Source organism: Pristiophorus japonicus, chromosome 16 (genome assembly GCF_044704955.1).
Source record: "Pristiophorus japonicus isolate sPriJap1 chromosome 16, sPriJap1.hap1, whole genome shotgun sequence".
Taxonomy (NCBI): domain Eukaryota; kingdom Metazoa; phylum Chordata; class Chondrichthyes; family Pristiophoridae; genus Pristiophorus; species Pristiophorus japonicus.
In genome coordinates this window covers 63,765,579-63,791,654 of record NC_091992.1, presented here as the reverse complement: position 1 = coordinate 63,791,654, position 26,076 = coordinate 63,765,579, and the positions used below count along the sequence as shown (strand labels likewise).

The 26,076-nt window shown below is 45.4% G+C and overlaps 1 protein-coding gene across 2 annotated transcripts in view; it reads right to left on the bottom strand.

The window, feature by feature from the left end:
- Nucleotides 1-1,266: 1,266 nt before the first annotated feature.
- Nucleotides 1,267-26,076, bottom strand: part of nup88 (nucleoporin 88) — a 62,709-nt gene continuing 37,899 nt past the window's right edge. The window contains exons 13-17 of one of the 2 annotated variants that reach the window (XM_070857387.1): nt 24,819-24,884; nt 16,022-16,102; nt 15,763-15,889; nt 11,599-11,717; nt 1,267-3,304 (exon numbers count right to left, since the gene is read on the bottom strand). In XM_070857387.1, coding sequence (XP_070713488.1) covers nt 3,241-3,304; nt 11,599-11,717; nt 15,763-15,889; nt 16,022-16,102; nt 24,819-24,884 — 457 coding nt within the window. In that variant the 3' untranslated portion in view covers nt 1,267-3,240. Of the gene's footprint in view, nt 3,305-11,594; nt 11,718-15,762; nt 15,890-16,021; nt 16,103-24,818; nt 24,885-26,076 lie in introns of those variants that run through there. The other variant, XM_070857388.1, reaches the window with a different exon arrangement.

Sequence of the window (26,076 nt, the reverse complement as noted above, 5' to 3'; positions counted from 1 at the left end):
AGCAAGCCCCAGATAGGCAGAGGAAACGTTTCAAGGACACCCTCAAAGCCTCCCTGAGTGCGACATCCCCACCAACACCTGGGTGACCCTGGCCAAAGACTGCCCTAAGTGGAGGAAGAGCATCCGGGAGGGCGCTGAGCATCTCGAGTCTCATCGCCGAGAGCATGCAGAAACCAAGCACAGGCAACGGAAGGAGCGTGCGGCAAACCAGACTCCCCACCCACCCTTTCCTTCAACCACTGTCTGTACAATCTGTGACAGAGACTGTAATTCCTGTATTGGACTGTTCAGTCACCTGAGAACTCACTTTCAGAGTGGAAGCAAGTCTTCCTCGATTTCAAGGCACTGCCTATGATGATGATGTACCTTCCCCAGGTTGGCACCATTGTTAGGTACACCTGGTGCTGCTCCTGGCATGCTCTTCTGTACTCCTCATTGAACCAGGGTTGGTCCCCTGGCTTGATGGTAATGGTAAAGTGAGGGATATGCCAGACTATGAGGTTACAAATTGTGGTGGAATATAATTCTGCTGCTGATGGCCCACAGCGCCTCATGGATCCCAGTTTTGAGCTGCTAGATCTGTTCTGAATCTATCCCATTTAGCACAGTGGTGGTGCCACACAACAGGATGGAGAGTGTCCTCAGTGCGAAGACAGGACTTTGTCTGCATAAGGACTGTGCGGTGATCAGTCCTAACAATACTGTCATGGACAGATGCATCTGCGACAGTAGATTGGGGAGAACGAGGTCAAGCAGGCTTTTCCTTCATGTGTTTCTCTCACCAGCAGGGGGCAGCGTTCTTGCACAAGTGAGTGATTTGGGGCTGGGGCAGGGGCGAGTGAGGTAGTGACTGGGGGAGGGGTGGGACAAAGGGAAGGTGTGATTTGGGGCGGGGGCAGGGGCGAGTGAGGTAGTGACTTGGGGAGGGGTGGGAAGAAGTGAAGGAGTGATTTGGGGTGAGTGAATGATGACGCTAAGGCAAGGCTATGTCCTTCAGGAATCAGCCAGCTGTGGTGCTACCAAGTGGTTGAAACCTGTTGCATTGTTAACTGTTTCCAGTTCTGATGAAAGGTCATCAACCTGAAACATTAACTCTCTCCACAGATGCTGCCTGACCCGCTGAATATTTGCAGCATTTTCTTTTATCATTCTCCATGCCTCGACTTCAGAAATGGATCAGATGCAACACCCTCAGCCCTGCTCTCCAACCAATGAATTAGGCACCTAGCCCAAGCCATTTTATCCAGTTTTATGAACAAGACAAGCTGATGTACCATATTAAAGCATTTATTCAGACATGTATAAAGTACACAAAATTACATATCAATGTACTTTTAAAAAAAAGGATCTTACACATTTTCTCGTATACTTTAGGTCAAATATCTAAAATATTACTTAAAAAAAAATATTTGGGGGTAATCTGAACCTAACCCATCCAGTGGGAAACTGACCTCAATGAAGAGTAAAATGAAACAGACTAAGCTTGACCTGATTCCCACCGTGTGGTAAAATTACTTTTTTGCATGGTATTTACAGGATTGTAACTGAATATTTACAGCAGCTGTCACCCCTCCAAAAAGGAGCATTCCAGAATTCAAAATAACAGATGCTGGGTGCAAAAGTAAACATAAGAGTATACAAACTGACAGACTAATTTGCAAGAGCTTCCCAAATATTTCAAACATATAAAAATGTTTGCTTTAGATAGTTATAGAAACAAATCTAGATGGGAAGAATCTGGACAAAATGTCACCCTCTCCTTTTCTAAAGTACTGTCCCATGCCATGTAAAGTTCCAGATGTACCAGCAATCATCTCTCTCTCCGCTCCCCAATCGCCATCGCACCCAAGTGACCACTTTTCATGAGGCAACCCAAACAGCAAATTTCAGCAGTCTAGTCAACCACGGCGGACACAAGAACTTCACCCGACGTGCACACAGGTTTTCCCGCAGGAGTTACTGGACAGCATTCCAGAGCAGGAATGCGGCTGGATTTCCTGCTCAGCTGACTGGAGGCAGTAAAGCCAGGTATGGTGCTGCCACATCCATCCAGATAGGGGCTCTGGAGATGTAGTCAGACACCTTGCTCTAATCAAAAAGTGTGCAGACTGTTGAAGTTCCAAGCCATGTCAAAGATATCGTTACTCTGCGCTGGGCCTTCGAAACCAGTTGAACAAAAACAACTGGTGAAAGTTTCTGTATATATATGTTTCAAAATGCATCTCACAAGCAATGACTGATTTTAAAAGCCTAGAATCAGCAGCATGAATAAGCATAAAATAATTGTGCCTCGTGGTGGCGAGAGCCGGATTTATAGCCACCGTACTCCTGTGTTGGAACCGGAGAGAAGCAGCAACACTGGAAGAGCAGGACTAGGAAATGCCACTGCAGCACCAGCAGAGGGAGCGAATGTGTATCCAATCTAATAGTTTGCTGCGGTAAACCAACAGCCGTTTCTTGCATTAGGCCGTGGGCTTGAATTGCCTGCTGATGCCCGATCTCTTGGCTTGCACATGAACTGCCAGATAGGCAGAAGGTGAAACTGTACGTGGCACATATCAGGGACTAGTGAGGAGCAGAGAAGAACCTGTTCTTTTGAAGGGAGCTCGTGTCATTTAGTTCAGCAAGAGATGGTTTACCACTAGTTAGTCATTTGGAATTCATGAAATATAGTATACTGCTGCCAACAAACCGGAAGCAGTCTGCGTATGCGCGCTGCCAGTTCGTCACGGGAGCGGGGCCGTTCAAACAAGTCGGGAAAGGTGCGAGCTCATTATTGTAAGAAGCATAAACACTATGCTTCTGATGGCATGCACAGTATGCTTCTGCGCAGCTTCTGGTTCGTTGGTAGCAGCCACTCCGATACGAAAAACGAGTTTAATAGTCTGTAGTCGATGGGTATATTTCCACTACTTTTTGGTGCAACATGAGAATCTCTGTCAATGAAATTTCATAACTGAAGTGCATATAAATAGCAAAACAATCTCAGGGATGTATGGTTAAAACAATGTCGGTCTTTATGCATCCTACAAATAGAAAACCTGGTGAAATTACACCCAGAGTGAAGTCCATTCCGTCTTGTACAAAACCCCATCAAAACTGACAGCTGGAATGAGAAATGCTGTCATTTTGCTTGTCCTCAATGCTGTTTCAGAGGAATTATAGTCATCTCTCCTCCCCCCTCCCAAACATAGCATCCTGAAAAATATCACCAGAAAACAAAATAGAAAAGTTCAGAACTTAAAAGTTGACATGAGTTCGGATGTCGTTAATCTTTTTCACCATTTCAGCTATACGGTCACTCCTGAAAAATAAAAAGACTCAATATTAAATGTTGAAGAAGCTCAGTTGATAGGAACGGCAGTAGATGATTCAGTCCCTCAAGTCTATTCCTCCATTGCATTAGATTATGGCTGATCTGTATCTTAACTCCATCCACCTGCTTTAGTTCCAGAACCCTCACCCAACACTAATCTATCAATGAAATTAAATGATGATTTTAAACACAGCTGAACAGTTATAGTTGGAATAGGTCACCATCTATAAAGAAATAACATGTTTAAGTGCTCCAGAAGACAGTTACAGCCTTGGTTTTATTTCTGTAATGTTCTTATACAGAAATAGGCCATTGTTTGGGAATAAAAAAAGTGTCAAATACCAATTTCTCCAGTCTGTTGCTGTTCAATATCTCAGCATGCCTGGTCGGAGGTATTTTAATGTGACTGCGATGGGTTGTCACCTCTCAGATGGACATAGAGTCAGAATAGAGGGCAGTTCACGGATGCAGAGCAGTCATTTGGGGGGAGGTGTGGAAAAGCGTGGGGTCCCGAGAGAGAGCAAAGCAGGCAGTGTCAACTGGCCCCACCCCGTTAATGTTCGAGCAGCGCTGCGAACATTAGTGGAGAAGTGGAACACAGGTGATGTTTGGATACCGATTAAGATCACCGGGCGACACTAATGACCAGTAAAAAAAACATTTTAAAAGTAGAATTAGAACAGATTAGATCAGATGTGATGCTATATTAGCAAATATTATGGGGTTAATGCATTCCTCCTTCATTTCTCTTGATCCTAAATTCGCCTGTCTTCGTCAAAGCAACGTCAGTTTCAGTCCAGTCACAAGAGCGTGTCCTTGGCATTGCTACAGTCAATATTTACCATTTAAACATGACTGGCATTCATCTCAACCACAGACAAAGATCTATGCTGACTGCCCCGGTCGTGCTTGTTTGACTATATGGGATTCGTCAAGAAAATTTGCTGGTGACACTAAACTGGCAAAATGTAACAGAAACTGTGCAAGACTGCAGGAGTGTGTCGACAGGTGAGCAGGACGGGCAGACAGGTGAGCAGGACAGGCAGACAGGTGTCAGATGCAGTTCAATGTAGCAAAGTGTGCAGTAATACATTTTGAGAGCAATAAGAAAACACCTTTAATTTGTACAATTTTAAATGCAGAGAGATCTTGGTGTGCTGGGCCTGAGAGTTGGCAGTAAGTAAACGTGTGAAAAAAGCAAACAGAAGCCAGGTTTTGTTGCTAGGGACAAAGGTTCTAAAAACAAGGAAGCAATGCTGAACTTACACAAGAGGTTAGTTTAACTGCAGATTGGATATTCAGATCGGTTTTACTGAATATGTTCTTGAACCAACAAGAGAACAGACTGTCTTAAGATTTAATGATGTGCAATGAGCCTGAATTAGTCAATAACCTAACATAGAAACATAGAAAATAGGTGCAGGAGTAGGCCATTCGGCGCTTCGAGCCTGCACCACCATTGAATAAGATCATGGCTGATCATTCCCTCAGTACCCCTTTCCTGCTTTTTCTCCATACCCCTTGATCTCCTTAGCCGTAAGGGCCATATCTAACTCCCTCTTGAATATAGCCAATGAACTAGCATCAACAACTCTCTGCGGCAGGGAATTCCACAGGTTAACAACTCTTGAGTGAAGAAGTTTCTCCTCATCTCAGTCCTAAATGGCTTACCCCTTATCCTAAGACTACGTCCCCTGGTTCTGGATTTCCCCAACATCGGGAATATTCTTCCCGCATCTAACCTGTCCAGTCCCGTCAGAATCTTTTACGTTTCTATGAGATCCCCTCTCATCCTTCTAAACTCCAGTGAATAAAGGCCCAGTTGATCCAGTCTCTCCTCATATGTCAGTCCTGCCATCCCGGGAATCAGTCTGGTGAATCTTTGCTGCACTCCCTCAATAGCAAGAAAGTCCTTCCTCAGATTAGGAGACCAAAACTGAACACAATATTCCAGATGAGGCCTCACTAAGGCCCTGTGCAATTGTGCAGTTGCAGTAAGACCTCCCTGCTCCGATACTCAAAACCCCTAGCTATGAAGGCAAACATACCATTTTGCCTTCTTCACCTGTATGCTGTACCGGTATGCCAACTTTCAGTGACTGATGAACCATGACACCCAGGTTTCGTTACACCTCCCCTTTTCCTAATCTGCCGCCATTCAGATAATATTCTGCCTTCGTGTTTTTGCCCCCAAAATGGATAACCTCACACTTATCCACATTATACTGCATCTGCCATGCATTTGCCCACTCACCTAACCTGTCCAAGTCACCCTGCAGCCTCTTAGCGTCCTCCTCACAGCTCACACCACCACCCAGTTTAGTGTCATCTGCAAACTTGGAAATATTACATTCAATTCCTTCATCTAAATTGTTAATGTATAATGTATATTGTAAAGAGCTGGGGTCCCAGCACCGAGCCCTGCGGCACTCCACTAGTCACTAACGGTGAGAGAACCCCTAGCTAATGGTGAGGGAACCCCTAGCTAACAGTGACCGGAACATGATGGAAGTCGATATTGGGTTTGAGGGAGGAAAGAGTCAAAAAGCAAGGTTTGAAATTTAGGCACGGCTAACTTTGGAGGAATGAGGCAGGTATTGACCACAATAGACTGAGCAGTACCAATAATGAATAAAACTAGATGAACAGTGGGAGGTATTTGGTAGAATACTCCTAAAGGCCAAGAGCTCTCTTTGTGTAATTAAACAACCTTGCTCAATAAGGGAAGTGAGAGATAGTATAAACAAAAAGCAAGGGCTTATACAAAGAGCAGCCGCAAAATGGCAATACAAGAAAAAGCTTGCGAGGGATATCAAGGACAACACAAAAGGTTTTTACAAATATATTAAGAGAACAAGGGTGGCTAAGAGTCTTGTGGGTCTTTTAAATGCAGGTGATGCTGTAATTGAAAACCAGGAGATGGCAAACTTGTTTCCCAGTGAAGAATGACAATAAAGTACCAGAGATACAATGAAAGGTGAATACAGATCAAGGGGAGCATTCAACAGGAGTAGATATTTTTGATGTATGTTAATGATTTGGACGAGTATACAGGGCATAATTTCAAAGTTTGTAAAGGACACAAAACTCGGAAATGTAGTAAACAATGAGGAGGATAAAGACTTCAAGAAAACAGAGACTTGAGATGGGCAGACACGTGGCAAATTAAATTTAGAGCAGAGAAGTGTGAAGTGATACATTTTGATAGGAAGAATGAGGAGAGGCAATATAAACTAAAGGGTACGATGTTAAAGGGGGTGCAGGAACAGAGAGACCCGGAGGGTGTATACACAAATCTCTGACGGTGGCAGAACAAGCTTATGGGATCTTTGGCTTTATAAATAGAGGCAGAGTACACAAAAGGATGTTATGCTAAAACTTTATAAATCACTGGTTGGGCCTCAGCTGGAGTATTGTGTTCAGTTCTGGGCACCACACTTTAGGAAGGATGGCAAGGCCTTGGAGGATGCATTAGAGATTTACGAGAATGGTACCAGGGACGAGGGACTTCAGTTACGTGGAGAGACTGGAGAAGCTGGGGTTGTTCTCCTTAGAGCAGAGAAGGCTATGGGGAGATTTAATAGAGGGGTTCAAAATCATGAAAGTTTTTGATAGAATAAATAAAAAGAAACGCAGCGAGATGTTGTGATCGGGAACGCACTGCCTGAAAAGGCGGTGGGAGCAGATTCAATAGTGACTTTCAAAAGGGAATTGGATAAATACTTGAACGGGGAAAATGTGCCGGGCTACAGGGAAAGAGCAGAGGGGTGCGATTAATTGGATAGCTCTTCAAAGTGCCGGCACAAGCACAATGGGTCTCCTTCTGTGGTGAGTCATTCTCAGATTCTATGATTTTTTGAAATGGGGAAAACAATGAGACTAAAGATATACAAATCTCCAGGATCTGATGGTTTCCACCCCATGGTATTAAAAGGTGGTGAGGAAGTTGTTGATGCTTTAGTCATGATCTTCCAAAACTCTCTCGATTCAGGAATTGACCCCTTGGATTGGAACATTGCCAATGTCACGTCACTATTTAAGGATAGGAGAGATAAACTAGGAAATTATAGGCCTATTAGTTTAACGTCAGTTGTGGTGAAGTTACCAGAATCTGTTATTAGGGACCGAGTGACTGAGCACTTGGACAAATATAAGCTAATCAGAGAGCCAACATGGGTTTGTAAAGGGCAAGTCATGTCTAACAAACAGAGTTGAATTATTTGAGGAGGTAACTAATATGGCAGATAAGGGAATGTCTATGAATGTTATTTATATGGACTTCCAAAAGGCTTTCGATAAGGTTCCACATAAGAGACTGTTACCAAAAATGAGAGTGCATGGGATTGGAGGAAACCTATTGATCTGGGTAGGGAATTAGGTAGGAGACAGAAAGTAGGGATAATGGGTACATGCTCAAGTTGGCAGGTGGTGACTAATGGTGTCCCCCCCAGGGATCTCGACTGGAGCCTCAGCTTTTCACTGTATTTATAAAAGATTTAGAGAAAAGGAAGAGAGAGCCATATATCCAAGTTTGCTGATGACACCAAGTTAAATGGCACAGTAAATAGTGTAGATGGGAGCAGCAAGTTGCAACGGGACATTGATGGATTAAATGAGTGGATGGAGTTGAATGTGGGGAAATGTGAGATCATCCACTGTGGACCCGAGAAAAGGTAGATCAGAGTATGTTCTCAATGGATGAGCAGAGCGTTCGGGGTCCATGTGCAGAAATCACCAAAAGTTAGTGGACAGGTACAAAAACTGTAAAAAGGCAAATGCAATATTAGCCTTCATCTCAAGGGGCTGGAAGTTATGTTAGTTATATAAAGCTCAGTTAGACCCCTTTTAGAGTATTGACCTTAGACTGGGTGCAGCACATCCAGAATGATAGAAGGGTTAAATTATAAGTACAGGCCACATAGACAAGGCCATGGATCTAACCAAGATGTTTACAATGAAAGGATTCGATAGGGTAAATATAGAAACTTTCCTATGGTGGGGGAGTCTAGAACAATAATAATAACTTTTATTTATATAGCGCCTTTAATGTAGTAAAACGTCCCAAGGTGCTTCACAACAGTGTTACAGACAAACAGATAAATTTGACACCGAGCCACAGAAGAGGAAATTAAGGCAGATGACCAAAAGCTTGTTTAAAGAGGTAGGTTTTTAAGGAGCATTTTAAAGGAGAAAAGAGAGGTAGAGAGGCGGAGAGGTTTAGGCAGGGAGTTCCAGAGCTTAGGACCCAGGCAGCTGAAGGCACGGCCACCAATGGTTGAGCAGTTATCATCAGGGATGCCCAAGAAGGCAGAATTTGAGGAGCGCAGACATCTTGTGGGGTTGGGAGGCTGGAAAAGATTACAGAGATAGGGAGGGGCGAGGCCATGGAGGGATTTGTAAACAAGGATGAGAATTTTGAAATCAAAGCGTTGTTTAACCGGGAGCCAATGTAGGTCAGAAAGCACAGGAGTGATGGGTGATCGTGACTTGGTGCGGGTTAGTACACAGGCTGCTGAGTTTTGGATGACTTCAAGTTTATGCAGTGTGGAATGTGGGAGGCTGGCCAGGAGTGAGTTGGAGTAGAGGTAACAAAGGCATGGATGAGGGTTACAGCAGTAGATGAGCTGAGGCAGGGGTGGAGATGGGCGATGTTACCGAGGTGGAAAAAGGCGGTTTTAGTTATACCGCAGATATGTGGCCGGAAACTCATTTCAGGGTCCAATATGACACCCAGATTGTCAATCTTGTTCACCCTCAGATTGATGCTTGGGAGAGGGATGGAGTCAGTGGTTAGGGAATGCAGTTTGTGGCAGGGACCAAAGATAATGGCTTCGGTCTTCCCAATATTTAATTGGAGCAAATTTCTGCTCATCCACTACTGAATGTTGGACAAGCAATCTGACTATTTAGATACCAAGCAGGGGTTGAGAGAAGTGGTGGTGAGGTAGAGCTGGGTGTCGTCAGTGTACATGTGGAAACTGATGCTGTGTTTCCGGATGATATCGCCAAGGGGCAGCATTTAGATGAGAAATAAGAGGGGCCAAGATCAGATTCTTGGGGGACACCAGAGGTAAAGATGCAGGGGCAGGAAAACAAGCCATTGCAGGAGATTTTCTGGCTACGATGAGATAGATAAGAATGGAGCCAGTCGAGTGCAGTCCCACCCAGCTGGACATTGGTGGAGAGGCATTGGAGGAGGATGGAGTGGTCAACCGTGTCAAAGGCTGCAGACAGGTCCAGAAGGACGAGGAGGGATAGTTTACCTTTGTCACAGTCACAAAGGATGTCATTTGTGACTTTGATGAGAGCCGTTTTGGTACAGTGGCAAGGGTGAAAACCAGATTGAAGGGATTCAAACATTGAATTCATGGAAAGATGGTCATGGATTAGGGAGGCAACAACACGTTCAAGTACTTTGGAGAGGAAAGGGAGGTTGGAGATGGGGCGATAGCTAGCAAGCACAATGGGGTCAAGGGTTGTTTTTTTGAGGCGAGGGGTGATGACGGTAGATTTGAAGGAGTGGGCGACAGTTCCTGAGGACAGAGAACCGTTAACAATGTTGGCTAACATGGGAGCCATAAAAGGAAGTTGGGTGGTCAGCAGTTTAGTGGGAATAGGGTCAAGAGAGCAGGAAGTGGGTCTCATGGACAAGATGAGTTTGGAAAGATCAAGAGGGGAGATCAAAGAGAAACTAGAGAAAGATGTGAGTTTAGGGCTGAGGCTGGTGGGAGCCTCAGATGAAGTTTGGTCCGGTGGGCTCGGGGAAAGAAGGGAACTGGCAGAGGCAGCTGATCGGATGGTCTCAATCTTTGAGACAAAGAAGTCCATGAGCTCCTCACACTTGTTGTTGGAGGCGAGTGTGGTAGAGACAGGGGAGAGGGGTTTAAGGAGACAGTTAGCAGCAGAGAATAATAGCCAGGGGTTATTTTTGCAATCCAGAATGATCCTGGAATAGTGAGCAGTTTTGGCAGACAAGAGTAGGAGCCGATAATGCTTTATGTGTTCGAGCCAGATCTGGCAGTGAATGGCTAAACCTGTTGTCCATCACATCCGTTCAAGTCTGTAACCCGTGGACTTGAGGGAGCGAAGATGAGGGTTGTATCAGGGGGAATGGTAAGGGTGGGCGAGGGTAATCATTTTAATAGGAACCAGAGCATTAAAGGTGGTAGTGAGGGTGTGGTTCAGCAGATCGATGGATGATGAAATGCCATTGTTAAAAGGGGGCCAAAGGTTGGACAGTTTGGAGTTGATAAGTGCAGTTGTAAGAGAGTTGGGAGAGTGTTTTTTCCAGGGGCGGATGCAGAAGGAAGTAGGTTTAGATTGGGGAAGGGGGATGTGGGTCGATAGTCATACAAGGAAATGGTCAGAGATGGCTTTATCTTTAATTGATACAATTGGAATAGAAAGGCCACGAGAGATTGCAAGGTCAAGGGGGTGGCCGTGAATATGGGTTGAGGAATTTACATGGAGGGAGAGATTAAGGGAGGACAGGAGGGTAGTGAACTCAGAGGAGAGAGAACAAGATGAATTGAGATGGAGGGTGAAGTCACCAAGGATGAGAAGTTGCTCGGTGCAGAGGCTGAGGGAGGAAAGCAGTGCGGAATATCCGTAATAAAGTTTTTATCATGTTTGGGTGGGCGGTAGAGAAGGAGAATTCTGAGTGAGAGGTTAGAGGGGTGGAATAAGGCGAGATGTTCAAAATGGGGGCATAACCTTAAAATTAGAGCTAGGCTTTTCAGGGGTGATGTCAGGAAGCATTTCTTCACACAGAGTGGTGGCACTCTCTCTCTCCTTAAAACGCTGTTGAGATTTGTCAAATGAAAATTTCAAAACAAAGATTGATAGATTTTTCTTGGGCAAGAGTTACAGAACAAAGACAGTAGAGTTAGAGAGAGATACATGATCTAACCGAATGGTGCAACAAGCTGGAGGGGCTGAATGTCCTGCTCCTATGTGCTCTATACTTGTGCGCCAGTGAATTGAACCGGAAATCTGTATCTTATAGATTCCTGATTTACGGTTTACCGATTGTAGGCCTATCTTCTCCCAGTTTGAGTCAATGTTCTTTTGCATCCCTATTCCCTTTCTTACTTCAAATTAAAAAAAACTAAATTTCCTTCCTCAGAAGGTCTCGACCATTAGCCTCTTTTAAGGAAGACAGAGTCTGATACTTTGCTTCTGATATATAGCAAAGTTGGCCAGCTGACCAGTTGTGCCCCCTCAGTGCAGTTCCCCATGTTTGCAGTTCAACAAATGCATCAGAAAGGCTCCCTGGTACTTACTGCTCCTTGAGCACGGAATAAATGCACTTCTTCTGGGATGCACTGAGGGTAATGCTCTTTCTCCGTGGATGGTCTTCTTGCCGGATTTCTCTCTGCTGGTATTCAGTCTTCATCTGCACCTGAGATAAAAAGGGTTTCGGTCAGAGTAATCAGGACAATCTGCAACATATTTGATTGTATGTGTAAACACAAGCCGATACCGAAAGTCGAGCTCACGCCTTCAGATTAAAGCGGAAGTCACTAATTAGTTGCTTTTTCCCCCCCAGCTATAATAAAAGACATAAACAGCAAATTAGCTCACTTAATTTGAGCAAAACTAGGTCAGTACAATGACTACGTGTATTTATATAGCGCCTTTAACGTAGTAAAAAGTCCCAAGGTGCTCCACAGGAGCGCAATCAAACAAAAGTTAACACCGAGCCACATACCGCGATATTAAGAGAAGTTTGGTCAAAGAGGGAGGTTTTAAGGAGAATCTTAAAAAGTGATGTAGAGAGGCGGAGATGTTTAGGGAGGGAATTCCAGAGCTAGGGGCCCAGGCAGCTGAAGGCACGGCTACCAATGATGGAGCGATTAAAACTAAGAATGCTCAGGAGTCCAGAATTAGAGCAGCACAGATATCTCGGTGGGTCATGAGGCTGGTGTAGGTTACGGAGATACGGAGAGGCGAGGCCATGGAGGGATTTGAAGACAAGGTTGAGAATTTTACAACTGAGGTGTTGCCTAACCAGGAGCCAATGCATGTCAGTGAGCACAGAGGCGATGGATGAATGGGACTTGGTGCGAGTTAGGACTTGGGCAGTCCATTTTTAGATGTCCTCAATTTTATGAACGTGGAAGGGCGGCCAGGAGAGCGCTGGAATAGTCGAGTCTAGAGGTAACAGAGGAGGCTGAGGGGAAACCCTATTGAGGTGTAAAAATAATGAGGGGACTAAATCGAATGGATAGGAAGGACCTGTTTCCCTTAGCAGAGGGGTCAAGAACCAGGGGGCATAGATTTGAAGTAATAGATGGGAGGTTTAGAGGGGACTTGAGGGGAAATTTCTTAACCCAGAGGGTGGCGGGGGGGGGGGTCTGGAACTCACTGCCTGAAAGGGTGGTAGAGGCAGAAACCCTCACCACATTTAAAAAGTACCTGGATGTGCACCTGAAGTGGCGTAACCTACAGGGCTACGGACCGAGAGCTGGAAAATGGGATTAGGTTGGATAAGCTCTTGGTCAGCCAGTGGACACGATGGGCTGAAATGGCCTTCTTCTGTGCTGTAAATTTCTATGATTCTATGTAACATAGAAACATAGAAAATAAGTGCAGGAGTAGGCCATTCGGCCCTTGGAGCCTGCACCGCCATTCAATGAGTTCATGGCTGAACATGAAACTTCAGTACCCCATTCCTGCTTTCTCGCCATACCCCTCGATCCCCCTAGTAGTAAGGACTACATCTAACTCATTTTTGAATATATTTAGTGAATTGGCCTCAACAACTTTCTGTAGTGGAGAATTCCACAGGTTCACCACTCTCTGGGTGAAGAAGTTTCTTCTCATCTCGGTCCTAAATGGCTTACCCCTTATTCTTAGACTAGCATGGATGAGGGTTTCAGCAGCAGATGAACTGAGGCAAAGGCGGAGATGGGCGATGTTCCAGAGGTGAAAATAGGCAGTATTGGTGATGGCATGGACATGTGGAAATTGACGCTGTGTTTTCAGATGATGTCGCCGAGGTGGGGGCCAAGAATAGATCCTTGGGGGACACCAGAGGTAACAATGCGGGAGTGGGAAGAGAAGCCATTGCAAGTGATTCTCTGGCTATGATTAGATGGATAAGAATGGAACCAGTCGAGTGCAGTCCCACCCAGCTGGACGATGGAGAGGCATTGGAGGAGGATGGTGTGGTCAACCGTGTCAAAGGCTGCAGACAGGTCAGGAAGGACGAGAGGGGATAGTTTACCATAGTCACAGAGGATGTCATTTGTATAGACAAATAATTTGAACTCTTTCACATCCAAAAGACTCTCCAGCACAACCAAATGCATTACCTTCTGCTAATTATCTGGCTATTTAAAAAAAATTCAAGTTGGTCTATGTTGCATTTGTTGAAAATGTACATCTGACAAATCAGGAAACTGGCATTTTATTTCACACAGTTTTCAAACAGTTTGTAACTAACAGTAATCTGAAAAGCTGACTTTGGATCTGTACATTATTACTTGTCAGTTGAAGTTTTAACAGCAAAACATAAAAACAGATAGTAAAAGCTTTTACCGATATATAAAACGGAAAAAAGTGACCAAAGTAAATGTTGGTCCCTTAGAAGATGAGAAGAGGGATTTAATAATGGGAAATGTGGAAATGGTTGAGACCGTAAACAATTATTTTGCTTCGGTCTTCACAGTGGAAGACACAAAAACCATGCCAAAAATTGCTGGTCACAGGAATGTGGGAAGGGAGGACCTTGAGACAATCACTATTACTAGGGAGGTAGTGCTGGACAGGCTAATGGGACTCGAGGTAGACAAGTCCCCTGGTTCTGATGAAATGCATCCCAGGGTATTAAAAGAGCTGGCGGAAGTTATAACAGATGCATTCGTTATAATCTACCAAAATTCTCTGGACTCTGGGGAGGTACCAGCGGATTGGAAAGCAGCTAATGTAACGCCTCTGTTTAAAAAAGGGGGCAGACAAAAGGCAGGTAACTATAGGCCGGTTAGTTTAACATCTGTAGTGGGGAAAATGCTTGAAACTATCATTAAGGAAGAAATAGCGGGACATCTAGATAGGAATAGTGCAATCAAGCAGACGCAGCATGGATTCATGAAGGGGAAATCATGTTTAACTAATTTACTGGAATTCTTTGAGGATATAACGAGCATGGTGGATAGAGGTGTACCAATGGATGTGGTGTATTTAGATTTCCAAAAGGCATTCGATAAGGTGCCACACAAAAGGTTACTGCAGAAGATAGAGGTACGCGGAGTCAGAGGAAATGTATTAGCATGGATAGAGAATTGGCAGGCGAACAGAAAGCAGAGTCGGGATAAATGGGTCCTTTTCGGGTTGGAAATCGGTGGTTAGTGGTGTGCCACAGGGATCGGTGCTGGGACCACAACAGTTTACAATATACATAGATGACCTGGAAGAGGGGACAGAGTGTAGTGTAACAAAATTTGCAGATGACACTAAGATTAGTGGGAAAGCGGGTCGTGTAGAGGACACAGAGAGGCTGCAAAGAGATTTGGATAGGTTAAGCGAATGGGCTAAGGTTTGGCAGATGGAATACAATGTCGAAAAGTGTGAGGTCATCCACTTTGGGGAAAAAAAAAACAGTAAAAGGGAATATTATTTGAATGGGGAGAAATTACAACATGCTGAGGTGCAGAGAGACCTGGGGGTCCTTGTGCATGAATCCCAAAAAGTTAGTTTGCAGGTGCAGCAGGTAATCAGGAAGGCGAATGGAATGTTGGCCTTCATTGCGAGAGGGATGGAGTACAAAAGCAGGGAGGTCGTGCTGCAACTGTATAGGGTATTGGTAAGGCCGCACCTGGAGTACTGCATGCAGTTTTGGTCACCTTACTTAAGGAAGAATATACTGGCTTTGGAGGGGGTACAGAGACGATTCACTAGGCTGATTCCGGAGATGAGGGGGTTACCTTATGATGATAGATTGAGTAGATTGGGTCTTTACTCGTTGGAGTTCAGAAGGATGAGGAGTGATCTTATAGAAACATTTAAAATAATGAAAGGGATAGACAAGATAGAGGCGGAGAGGTTGTTTCCACTGGTCGGGGAGATTAGAACTGGGGGCACAGCCTCAAAATACGGGGGAGCCAATTTAAAACTGAGTTGAGAAGGAACTTCTTCTCCCAGAGGGTTGTGAATCTGTGGAATTCTCTGCCCAAGGAAACAGTTGAGGCTAGCTCATTGAATGTATTCAAGTCACAGATAGATAGATTTTTAACCAATAAGGGAATTAAGGGTTATGGGGAGCGGGCGGGTAAGTGGAGCTGAGTCCACGGCCAGATCAGCCATGATCTTAATGAATGGCGGAGCAGGCTCGAGGGGCTAGATGGCCTACTCCTGTTCCTAATTCTTATGTTCTTATGTTCTATTCCTTAAAAATAGCCATCAAAAAGATAACTAAACAATACAAGGTGCTAGATTATTTGTACCTGGTTAATGCTGCTTCCCAGGTCCTGGAGCTGGTCGTGGATAATAACCAGTTCTTTCTTCATGTCTCTCTCACTGTCGGACAGCACAGGAAGCTGGGAATTAAAATTGCGCAAAACTCCCTTCACCCTGCCAAGTGGAGTACATCAGAAAATTAATCTTTTTCCTAAAATACTACACACATGCCCACCCACCCATTTCTTATTTATAAAAAGGGTTTTCTCCCCTTTTGTAAACCGTCAATCTACTCTTGGCCCATACCTATTCATGATGTCTTCTTGGTTGTCTTTTGCCTCCTCGTATTTCTCAGCGAGCACCTCTGCCATTTCTCGCAGCATCTGCCTGACAAAGAAAATTAATTTTGATCAGCATCTCCGAAACTGAACTTGCGCCATTTTCAAAACAAGTTCTTCTCCCTCCATCAACAATCGCCGCTACTAATTTCAATCCAGTTAAAATCCACGTATTTACAAAATATATCTAATCAGTGCATCAAGCAGCAAGTGCTGAAATACTTCAATGCACTGAGATCTCTGCCCTTGGCTCAGGCTGGCTCTCCCAGATTCCCTACTCTGTCTGTCCATCACACTTAAGGGAGAACCAGTGGATGTGGTGTATTTGGACTTTCAAAAGGCTTTTGACAAGGTCCCACACAAGAGATTGGTGTGCAAAATTAAATCACATGGTATTGGGGGTAATGTACTGACGTGGATAGAGAACTGGTTGGCAGACAGGAAGCAAAGAGTAGGAATAAACGGGTCCTTTTCAGAAAGGCAGGCAGTGGCTAGTGGGGTACCGCAAGGTTCAGTGCTGGGACCCCAGCTATTTACAATATACATTAATGATTTAGATGAAGAAATTGAATGTAATATCTCCAAGTTTGCAGATGACACTGAGCTGGGTGGCTGTGTGAGCTGAGGAGATGATAAGAGGCTGCTAGGTGACTTGGACAGTTTAAGTGAGTGGGCAAATGCATGGCAGATGCAGTATAATGTGGATAAATGTGAGGTTATCCACTTTGGTGGCAAAAACAGAAAGGCAGATTATCTGAATGGTGACAGATTAGTAAAAGGGGAGGTGCAACAAGACCTGGGTGTCATGGTACATCAGTCATTGAAAGTAGGCATGCAGGTATAGCAGGCAGTAAAGAAAGCAAATGGTATGTTGGCCTTCATAGCGAGAGGATTTGAGTATAGGAGCACGGAGGTCTTGCTGCAGTTGTACAGGGCCTTGGTGAGACCACACTGAGTATTGTGTGCAGTTTTGGTCTCCTAATCTGAGGAAGGACATTCTTGCTATTGAGGGAGTGCAGCGAAGGTTCACCAGACTGATTCCCGGGATGGCAGGACTGATATATAAAGAAACACTGGATCAACTGGGCTTGTATCCACTGAAATTTAGAAGAATGAGAGGGGATCTCATAGAAGCATATAAAATTCTGACAGGGCTGGACAGGTTAGATGCAGGAAGAATGTTCCCGATGTTGGGGAAGTCCAGAACCAGGGGCCACAGTCTAAGGATAAGGGGTAAGTACATCTAGGACCGAGATGAGGAGAAACTTTTTCACTCAGAATTGTGAACCTGTGGAATTCTCTACCACAGAAAGTTGTTGAGGCCAGTTTGTTGGATATATTCAAAAGGGAGTTAGATGTGGCCCTTACGGCCAAAGGGATCAGGGGGTATGAAAAGAAGGCAGGAATGGACTACTGAAGATGCATGATCAGCCATGATCATATTGAATGGCGGTGCAGGCTCGAAGTGCCGAATGGCCTGCTCCTGCACCTATTTTCTATGTGACCATCATCGTGCTGTCCAATTGTCCGATCAGATGTTAAGTTTCTTCAACATTGATCAGATTGAGATCCTGCAAGAAATGTTTTATTCCGATGTCCCTTTTCCTGCCTGCTCCTCAGATGGCCCCTGGAGGTGTGCAGCCTCTATGTCCTCTGTTTCACACCCCACATTTCTGTTTATGGCCACCACAGCCTTCACTGCCACTGAAACCCTTGTTCATACTTTTGCCACTGCAAATTCTCATTTTGCAATGGCCTCCTAGTCAGCCTTGTGACAAACTGCTGGTCTGACAGCTGACCATTTAATCCAGTCACAATTCGCAGAGTTTAAAAAGACACCAGCTGTATCCTAGCCTGAATCAATACAGATACTGTAAAGTTTGTTGGATTCATAGAAAATAGAAGTAAAAATTTACAGCACAGAAGGTGGCCATTCGGCCCATCGTGTCCACGCCAGCAGACAAAGAGCTATCCAGCCTAATCCCACTTTCCAGCTCTACCACCCTTTCAGGCAGTGAGTTCCAGACCCCCACCACTCTCTGGGTGAAAACATTTCTCAATTCTCCTCTAATCCTTCTAACAATTACTTTAAATCAATGCCCGCTGGTTATTGATCGTTCTGCTAAGGGAACAATTTCCTTCCTATCTAGGCCCCTTATATGGTCTCCCCTCAGCCTCCTCTGTGTCAAAGAAAACAACCTCAGCCTATCCAATCTTTCCTCATCGCTAAAATTCTCCACTCCCGGCAACATCCTTGTAAATCTCCTCTGGGCCCTCTCTAGTGCAATCACGTCCGTCCTGTAATGTGGTGACCAGAACTGCACGCAGTACTCCAGCTGCGGCCGAACCAGTATTTTATACAGTTCAAGCATAACCTCCCTGCTCTTGTATTCTATGCCTCGGCTAATAAAGGCATACTGTATGCTCCTTTTATCCTTGCCGCTGCTCTTCAGATCCTAGGAGCTTGAGGGGCGGCTGGATTCACTGTGGTGCATTCGCGAGACTGAGAATATTGTGGATAGCACATTTCTAGAGGTGGTCATCCCGCAGCTTAAAAATATGCAGGCAGAGAGGGAATGGGTGACCACCTGACAGAAGAGGAGGACCAGGCAAGTAGTGCAGGAGTCCCTAAGTCCATCTCACTCTCCAACCAGTACTCTGTTCAGAGTACCAGTGCCTCTTCGGAGTGCAGCTAGAGCCAAGTCCACGCCACCACGGGTGGCTCAGCTCCACAGGGGGGAGGAAGAAGAATGGAAGAGCTATAGTGGTAGGGGATTAGATAGTCAGGGGAGCAGACAGGCATTTCTGCGGCCGCAACCGAGACTCCAGGATGGTATGTTGCCTTCCTGGTGCAAGGGTCAAGGATGTATCGGAGCGGTGCAGGACATTCTGAAAAGGGAGGGTGAACAGCCAGTTGTCGTGGTACACATAGGTACCAACGATATAGGTAAAAAATGGGATGAGGTCCTACGAGATGAATTTAAGGAGCTAGGAGTTAAATTAAAAAGTAGGACCTCAAAAGTAGTAATCTCAGGATTGCTACCAGTGCCACGTGCTAGTCAGAGTAGGAATCACAGGATAGCTCAGATGAATACGTAGCTTGAGGAGTGATGCAAAGGGAGGGATTCAAATTCCTGGGACATTGGAACCGGTTCTGGGGAAGGTGGGACCAGTACAAACCGGACGATCTGCACCTGGGTAGGGCCGGAACTAATGTCCTAGGGGGAGTGTTTGCTAGTGCTGTTTGGGAGGAGTTAAACTAATATGGCAGGGGGGTGGGAACCTATGCAGGGAGACAGAGGGGAATAAAATGGAGACAGAAGCAAAAAATAGAAAGGAGAAGAGTAAAAGTGGAGGGCAGAGAAACCGGAGGCAAAAAACAAAAAGGGCCACTTTACAGCAGAATTCTAAAGGGTCAAAGTGTGTTAAAAAGCCTGAAGGCTCTGTGCCTCAATGCGAGGAGTATTCGGAATAAAGTGGACGAATTAACTGCGCAGATAGCAGTTAACGGGTATGATGTGATCGGCATCACGGAGACATGGCTCCAGGGTGACCAAGGTTGGGAACTCAACATCCAGGGGTATTCAGCATTTAGGAAGGATAGGCAGAAAGGAAAAGGAGGCGGGGTTGCGTTGCTGGTTAAAGAGGAAATTAATGCAATAGTAAGGAAGGACATTGGCTTGGATGATGTAGAATCGGTATGGGTGGAGCTACGGAATACCAAAGGGCAGAAAACGCTAGTGGGAGTTGTGTACAGGCCACCAAATAGTAGTAGTGAGGTTGGGGACAGCATCAAACAAGAATAAGGGATGTGTGCAATAAAGGTACAGCAGTAATCATGGGCAACTTTAATCTACATATTGATTGGGCTAACCAAACTGGTAGCAATGCGGTAGAGGAGGATTTCCTTGAGTGTATTAGGGATGGTTTTCGAGACCAATATGTCGAGGAACCAACCAGAGAGCTGGCCATCCTAGACTGGGTGATGTGTAATGAGAAGGGACTAATTAGCAATCTTGTTGTGCGAGGCCCCTTGGGAAAGAGTGACCATAATATGGTAGAATTCTTTATTAAGATGGAGAGTGACACAGTTAATTCAGAAACTCGGGTCCTGAACTTAAGGAAAGGTAACTTTGATGGTATGAGGCGTGAATTGGCTAGATTAGACTGGCAAATGATACTTAAAGGGTTGACAGTGGATAGGCAATGGCAAACCTTTAAAGATCATATGGACGAACTTCAACAATTATACATCCCCGTCTGGAGTAAAAATAAAACGGGGAAAGTGGCTCAACCGTGGCTAACAAGGGAAATTAAGAATAGTGTTAAATCCAAGGAAGAGGCATACAAATTAGCCAGAAAAAGTAGCAAGCCAGGAGGACTGGGAGAAATTTAGAATTCAGCAGAGGAGGACAAAGGGTTTAATTAAGAGGGGGAAAATAGAATACGAGAGGAAGCTTGCCGGAAACATAAAAAATGACTGCAAAAGCTTCTATAGACATGTGAAGAGAAAAAGATTAGTGAAGACAAACGTAGATCCCTTGCAGTCGGATTCGGGTGAATTTATAATGGGGAACAAAGAAATGGCAGACCAATTGAACAAGTACTTTGGTTCTGCCTTCACAAAGGAAGACACAAATAACCTTCCGGATGTACTAGGGGTCCGAAGGTCTAGTGAGAAGGAGGAACTGAAGGATATCCTTATTAGGCGGGAAATTGTGTTAGGGAAATTGACGGGATTGAAGGCCGATAAATCCTCAGGGCCTGATAGTCTACATCACAGAGTACTCAAGGAAGTGGCCCTAGAAATAGTGGATGAATTGGTGATCATTTTCCAACAGTCCATCGACTCTGGATCAGTTCCTATGGACTGGAGGGTTGCTAATGTAGCACCATTTTTTTTAAAAAGGGAGAGAAAAAACGGGTAATTATAGACCAGTTAGCCTGACATCAGTAGTGGGGAAAATGTTGGAATCAATAATTAAGGATGAAATAGCAGCACATTTGGAAAGCAGTGATAGGATTGGTCCAAGTCAGCATGGATTTATGAAGGGGAAATCATGCTCGACAAATCTTCCGGAATTTTTTTGAGGATGTAACTAGTAGAATGGACAAGGGAGAACCAGTGGATGTGGTGGTGTATTTGGACTTTCAAAAGGCTTTTGACAAGGTCCCACACAAGAGATTGATGTGCAAAATCAAAGCACATGGTATTGGGGGTAATGTACTGACGTGGATAGAGAACTGGTTGGCAGACAGGAAGCAGAGAGTCGGGATTAACGGGTCCTTTTCAGAATGGCAGGCAGTGACTAGTGGAGTGCCGCAGGGCTCAGTGCTGGGATCCCAGCTCTTTACAATATATATTAATGATTTGGATGATGGAATTGAGTGTAATATCTCCAAGTTTGCAGATGACACAAAACTGGGTGGTGGTGTGAGCTGTGAGGAGGACGCTAAGAGGCTGCAGGGTGATTTGGACAGGTTAGGTCAGTGGGCAAATACATGGCAGATGCAATATAATGTGGATAAATGTGAGGTTATCCACTTTGTGGGTAAAAACACGAAGGCAGAATATTATCTGAATGGTGGCAGATTAGGAAAAGGGGAGGTGCAGTGAGACCTGGGTGTCATGGTTCATCAGTCATTGAAGGTTGGCATGCAGGTACAGCAGGCAGTGAAGGCGGCAAATGGTATGTTGGCCTTCATAGCAAGGTGATTTGAGTATGTCGAGCAGGGAAGTCTTACTGTAGTTGTACAGGGCCTTGGTGAGGCCCCACCTGGAATATTGTGTCCAGTTTTGGTCTCCTAATCTGAGGAAGGCCATTCTTGCTATTGAGGGAGTGCAGCAAAGGTTCACCAGACTGATTCCTGGGATGGCAGGACTGACATATGAGGAGAGACTGGATCAAATGGGCCTGTATTCACTGGAGTTTAGAAGGATGAGAGGGGATCTCATAGAAACATATAAAATTCTGACGGGACTGGACAGGTTAGATACAGGAAGAATGTTCCCGATGTTGGGGAAGTCCAGAATCAGGGGACATAGTCTTAGGATAAGGGGTATGCCATTTAGGACTGAGATGAGGAGGAACTTCTTCATTCAGAGAGTTGTTAACCTGTGGAATTCCCTGCCGCAGAGAGTTGTTGATGCCAGTTCATTGGATATACTCAAGAGGGAGTTAGATATGGCCCTTGCGGCTAAAGGGATCAAGGAGTATGGAGAGAAAGCAGGAACGGGGTACTGAAGGAATGATCAGCCATGATCTTATTGAATGGTGGTGCAGGCTTGAAGGGCTGGATAGCCTACTCCTGCACCTATTTTCTGTGTTTCTATTCTGGAGGGGGAGGAAGAAAGAGGATGAACAGCCAGTGGTCGTGGTCCATATCGGTACCAATGACACAAGTAGAAAGAGGGATGAGGTCCTACAGGCAGAGTTTAGGGAGCTAAGAGATTAAAAAGCAGGACCTCAAAGGTAGTAATCTCCAGATTACTGCCAATGCCAAGTGCTAGTGAGTACAACAATAGGAGGACAGAGCAGATGAATGCGTGGCTGGAGAGATGGTGCAGGCGGGAGAACTTTAAACTCCTGAAGCATTGGGACCGTTTCTGGGGGAGGTGGGACCTGTACAAGCCGGACGGGTTGCACCGCAACAGCACCGGGACCAGTTTCCTTGTCGGGGGGTTGCTAGTGCTATTGGGGAGGGTTTACACGAGCTGGGCAGGGGGATGGGAACCGGAGAATAGATTCAGTAAAGCAAAGCTGGAATTGGGCAGCAGAAAAGTAGAAAGTGAATTTGGAAGACAGAGGAAACAAGGGCTGGAAAATAGACAACAAGGGAGTTTGGCACCACTAAGTGGTATATACTGCAATGCAAGGAGTATAGGGAATAAGGCAGATGAGCTGAGAGCACAGATAGATACATGGGAGTATATTATAGCTATTACTGAGACATAGCTGAAAGAAGGGCAGGTATGGCAGCTCAACATTCCTGGTTACAGGATCTTCAGTCGGGATAGAGAGGGGGTAAAAAAAGGAGGGGCGGGGGGAATGAGTCGCAGTTTTAATTAAAGAAACAAAAACAGCTGAGAGAAGGGATGATATGTTAGAGGGGTCATGTGTGCTGAATTGAATAACAAAAAAGGGGCGCTCATACCACTGGGAGTCCACTATAGACCTCAGTCAGAGGGAGATAGAAGAACAAATATGTGCTCAAATTACTGAGAAGTGCAAAAACTCTAGAGCTGTAATAGTGGGATTTCAACTACCCCAATAATAACTGGAAAAAAGTAGTGTTTAGCCAGTATGTAACAAGCCCAACAAGAGAGGGGGCAGTTTTGGACTTGGTTTTGGGGAATGAAGAGGGGTAGGTGGAAGGGGTATCATAGAAACATAGAAATTTACAGTGCAGAAGGAGGCCATTTCGGCCCATCGTGTCCGTGCCGGCCGACAAAGAGCCGCATGGCCCGCGGACAGCAACCCTGAAGGTTACATGAACAATGATGAAAAGGTAAAGAGCTTCCGGCCCAACCAGCTGTGACACCCTACACCGAAACATTCTACACTCCACCCCAACTGGAGCCATGTGATCTCTTGGGAGAGGCAAAAACCAGATAAAAACCCAGGCTAATTGGGGGAAAAAATCTGGGAAAATTCCTCTCCGATCCATCCAGGCGATCGAAATTAGTCCAGATCATCCTGGCCGTATTCTATTCCCTGCAGTACTTACCATTGTATCTGCGCCGACCAACAAAAGGTCATCCAGTCTAATCCCAATTACCAGCTCTAGGTCGGTTACCCTGCACTTCAAGTGCCCATTCAAGCACCTTTTAAATGTGGTGAGGGTTTCTGCCTCTACCACCCTTCCAGGCAGTGAGTTCCAGACCCCCACAATCCTCTGCATAAAGAAGAGGTAACCAGGACGGTCGATGAGGGCAGTGTGTATGACATATGGATATGGATTTTAGCAAAGCTTTTGATAAGGTCCCACATGGCAGACTGGTCACAAAAGTAAAAGCCCATGGGATCCAGTGGGGTTCTGCAGGGCTCAGTACTGGGTCCCTTGCTTTTTGTGGTAGATATCAATGACTTGGACTTGAATGTTGGGGGTTTGATTAAAAAGTTTGCAGATGACACTAAAATTGACCCTATGGTTGAAATGAAGAAGAAAGCTGCGGACTGCAGGAAGGTATCAATGAACGGGTCAGGTGGGCAGAACAGCGGCAAATGGAATTCAATCCGGAGAAGTGTGAGGTAATGCATTTTGGGAGGTCTAACAAGGCAAGGGAATACACATCAAATGGCACAACACTGAAAAGTGTAGAGGAACAAAGGGACCTTGGAGTGGGTGGGGAGAGCACGTGGGGGGGGGGGGGGGGGGGGGAAGAGCGCGCGGGGGGGGGAAGAGCGCGCGGGGGGGCGGGGGGAGAGCACACGGGGGGTGGGGGGGTTTAAGGTCAGGAACGAGGGCTGGGATGGGGGGAGGCAGGAACGTGGGCTGGGGGGGGGGGGCAGGAACGTGGGCTGGGCTGGGGGGCTCCACCCTATCTGGGGGGTCAGAAGTCAGAAAGGCTCGAATCACACTTTGCAAAGTCAGTCAGTCAGAACTTGGGCTGGGCGGTTCCAATTACACATCCCAGAGTAACTTCTGGGTGTGGCTTATCCTCCAAGAGGATCAATCAGCAATCAGGTCATGTGTTAATGGCGAGCCAATCAAGCATTTCTCTAGTGCAAATAACTATCATTTAAAACACAACCTCTACTTACTTCTCCTCAATGCAATGTGCGAGATCAAACTGCTGCTTCTTCTTCTGACTACCCAGAAGCTTCACCCTGCAACATAGGAACAGTTTCTTTTTTAACTATCATGTGCCTTGGTGATAGTTAATTCAATATTACTGCCATAGTGCGGTAAATAATGGTAATTAAAGCTGCAATTATACTGCACACAACAATCTCCGATCAACATCTGTATAGTGTGATACATGGTCGACAGAACTGTCATTTCTCTGTCAGTAAAGGGAGTCAAAGGTTTTTAGACGCTCCTGGCAGTAGACACTGAATTGCTTGATCAAGGCTAAAATGTCATTTTATTAAAGTTACAGTACATCCGTGTGAAGCCCATTGGCTGCCCCCTCAGTTGTGAATAAGGTCCTCTCCAGTCACAACCAACACCGAGCAGTGACCCCCATTCCCTACAGAAGCCCCAACATAAGAATTTGGAGCAGGAGTAGACCATTCGGCCCCTCAAGCCTGCTCCACCATTCAATGAGATCATGGCTGATCTTCAACCTCAATTCCACCTTCCAGTCATATTTCCAACTCCCTTGATTTTTAGTATCTAAAAAACTACCGATCTCTGTCTTGAATGCACTCAACGACTCAGTACACAGCCCTCTGGGGCAGAGAATTCCAAAGATTCAGCACCCTCTGAGTGAAGATGTTTCTCCTCATCTCAGTCTTAAATGGCCGACCCCTTATTCTGAGACTGTGACCCCTGGTTCTAGACTACCCAGCCAGAGGAAACATCCTCCCTGCATCTACCCTGTCAAACATTTCACCAGCGGCCTCACTCGGCCAAACTAGAGAGGCACGTAGCCTTCATCAATTCATAAGAGCGTTTGGAGAGAGGGAAGGAAAAAGGAGCATTTGGAGGGAGGGAAAAAGAAGCGTTTGGAGGGAGGGAGAGAAAAAGGAGCGTTTGGAGAGAGGGGGGGATAAAGAGAGCACTCTGAACGGGATGAGTGTTACTGGTGGGCGGGGGGGGGGGGGGGGGGGAAGAAGAGAGAGAACAAAGGCTTGTTTGACAGTATAGATTTTTTCATTTAAGGGAGATGGGGCGGGGGGGTGGGGTGGTGAAGCAGGTTAGGACTAATTAGCAATCCTGTTGTGCGAGGCCCCTTGGGGAAGAGTGACCATAATATGGTAGAATTCTTTATTAAGATGGAGAGTGACACAGTTAATTCAGAGACTAGGGTCCTGAACTTAAGGAAAGGTAACTTTGATGGTATGAGATGTGAATTGG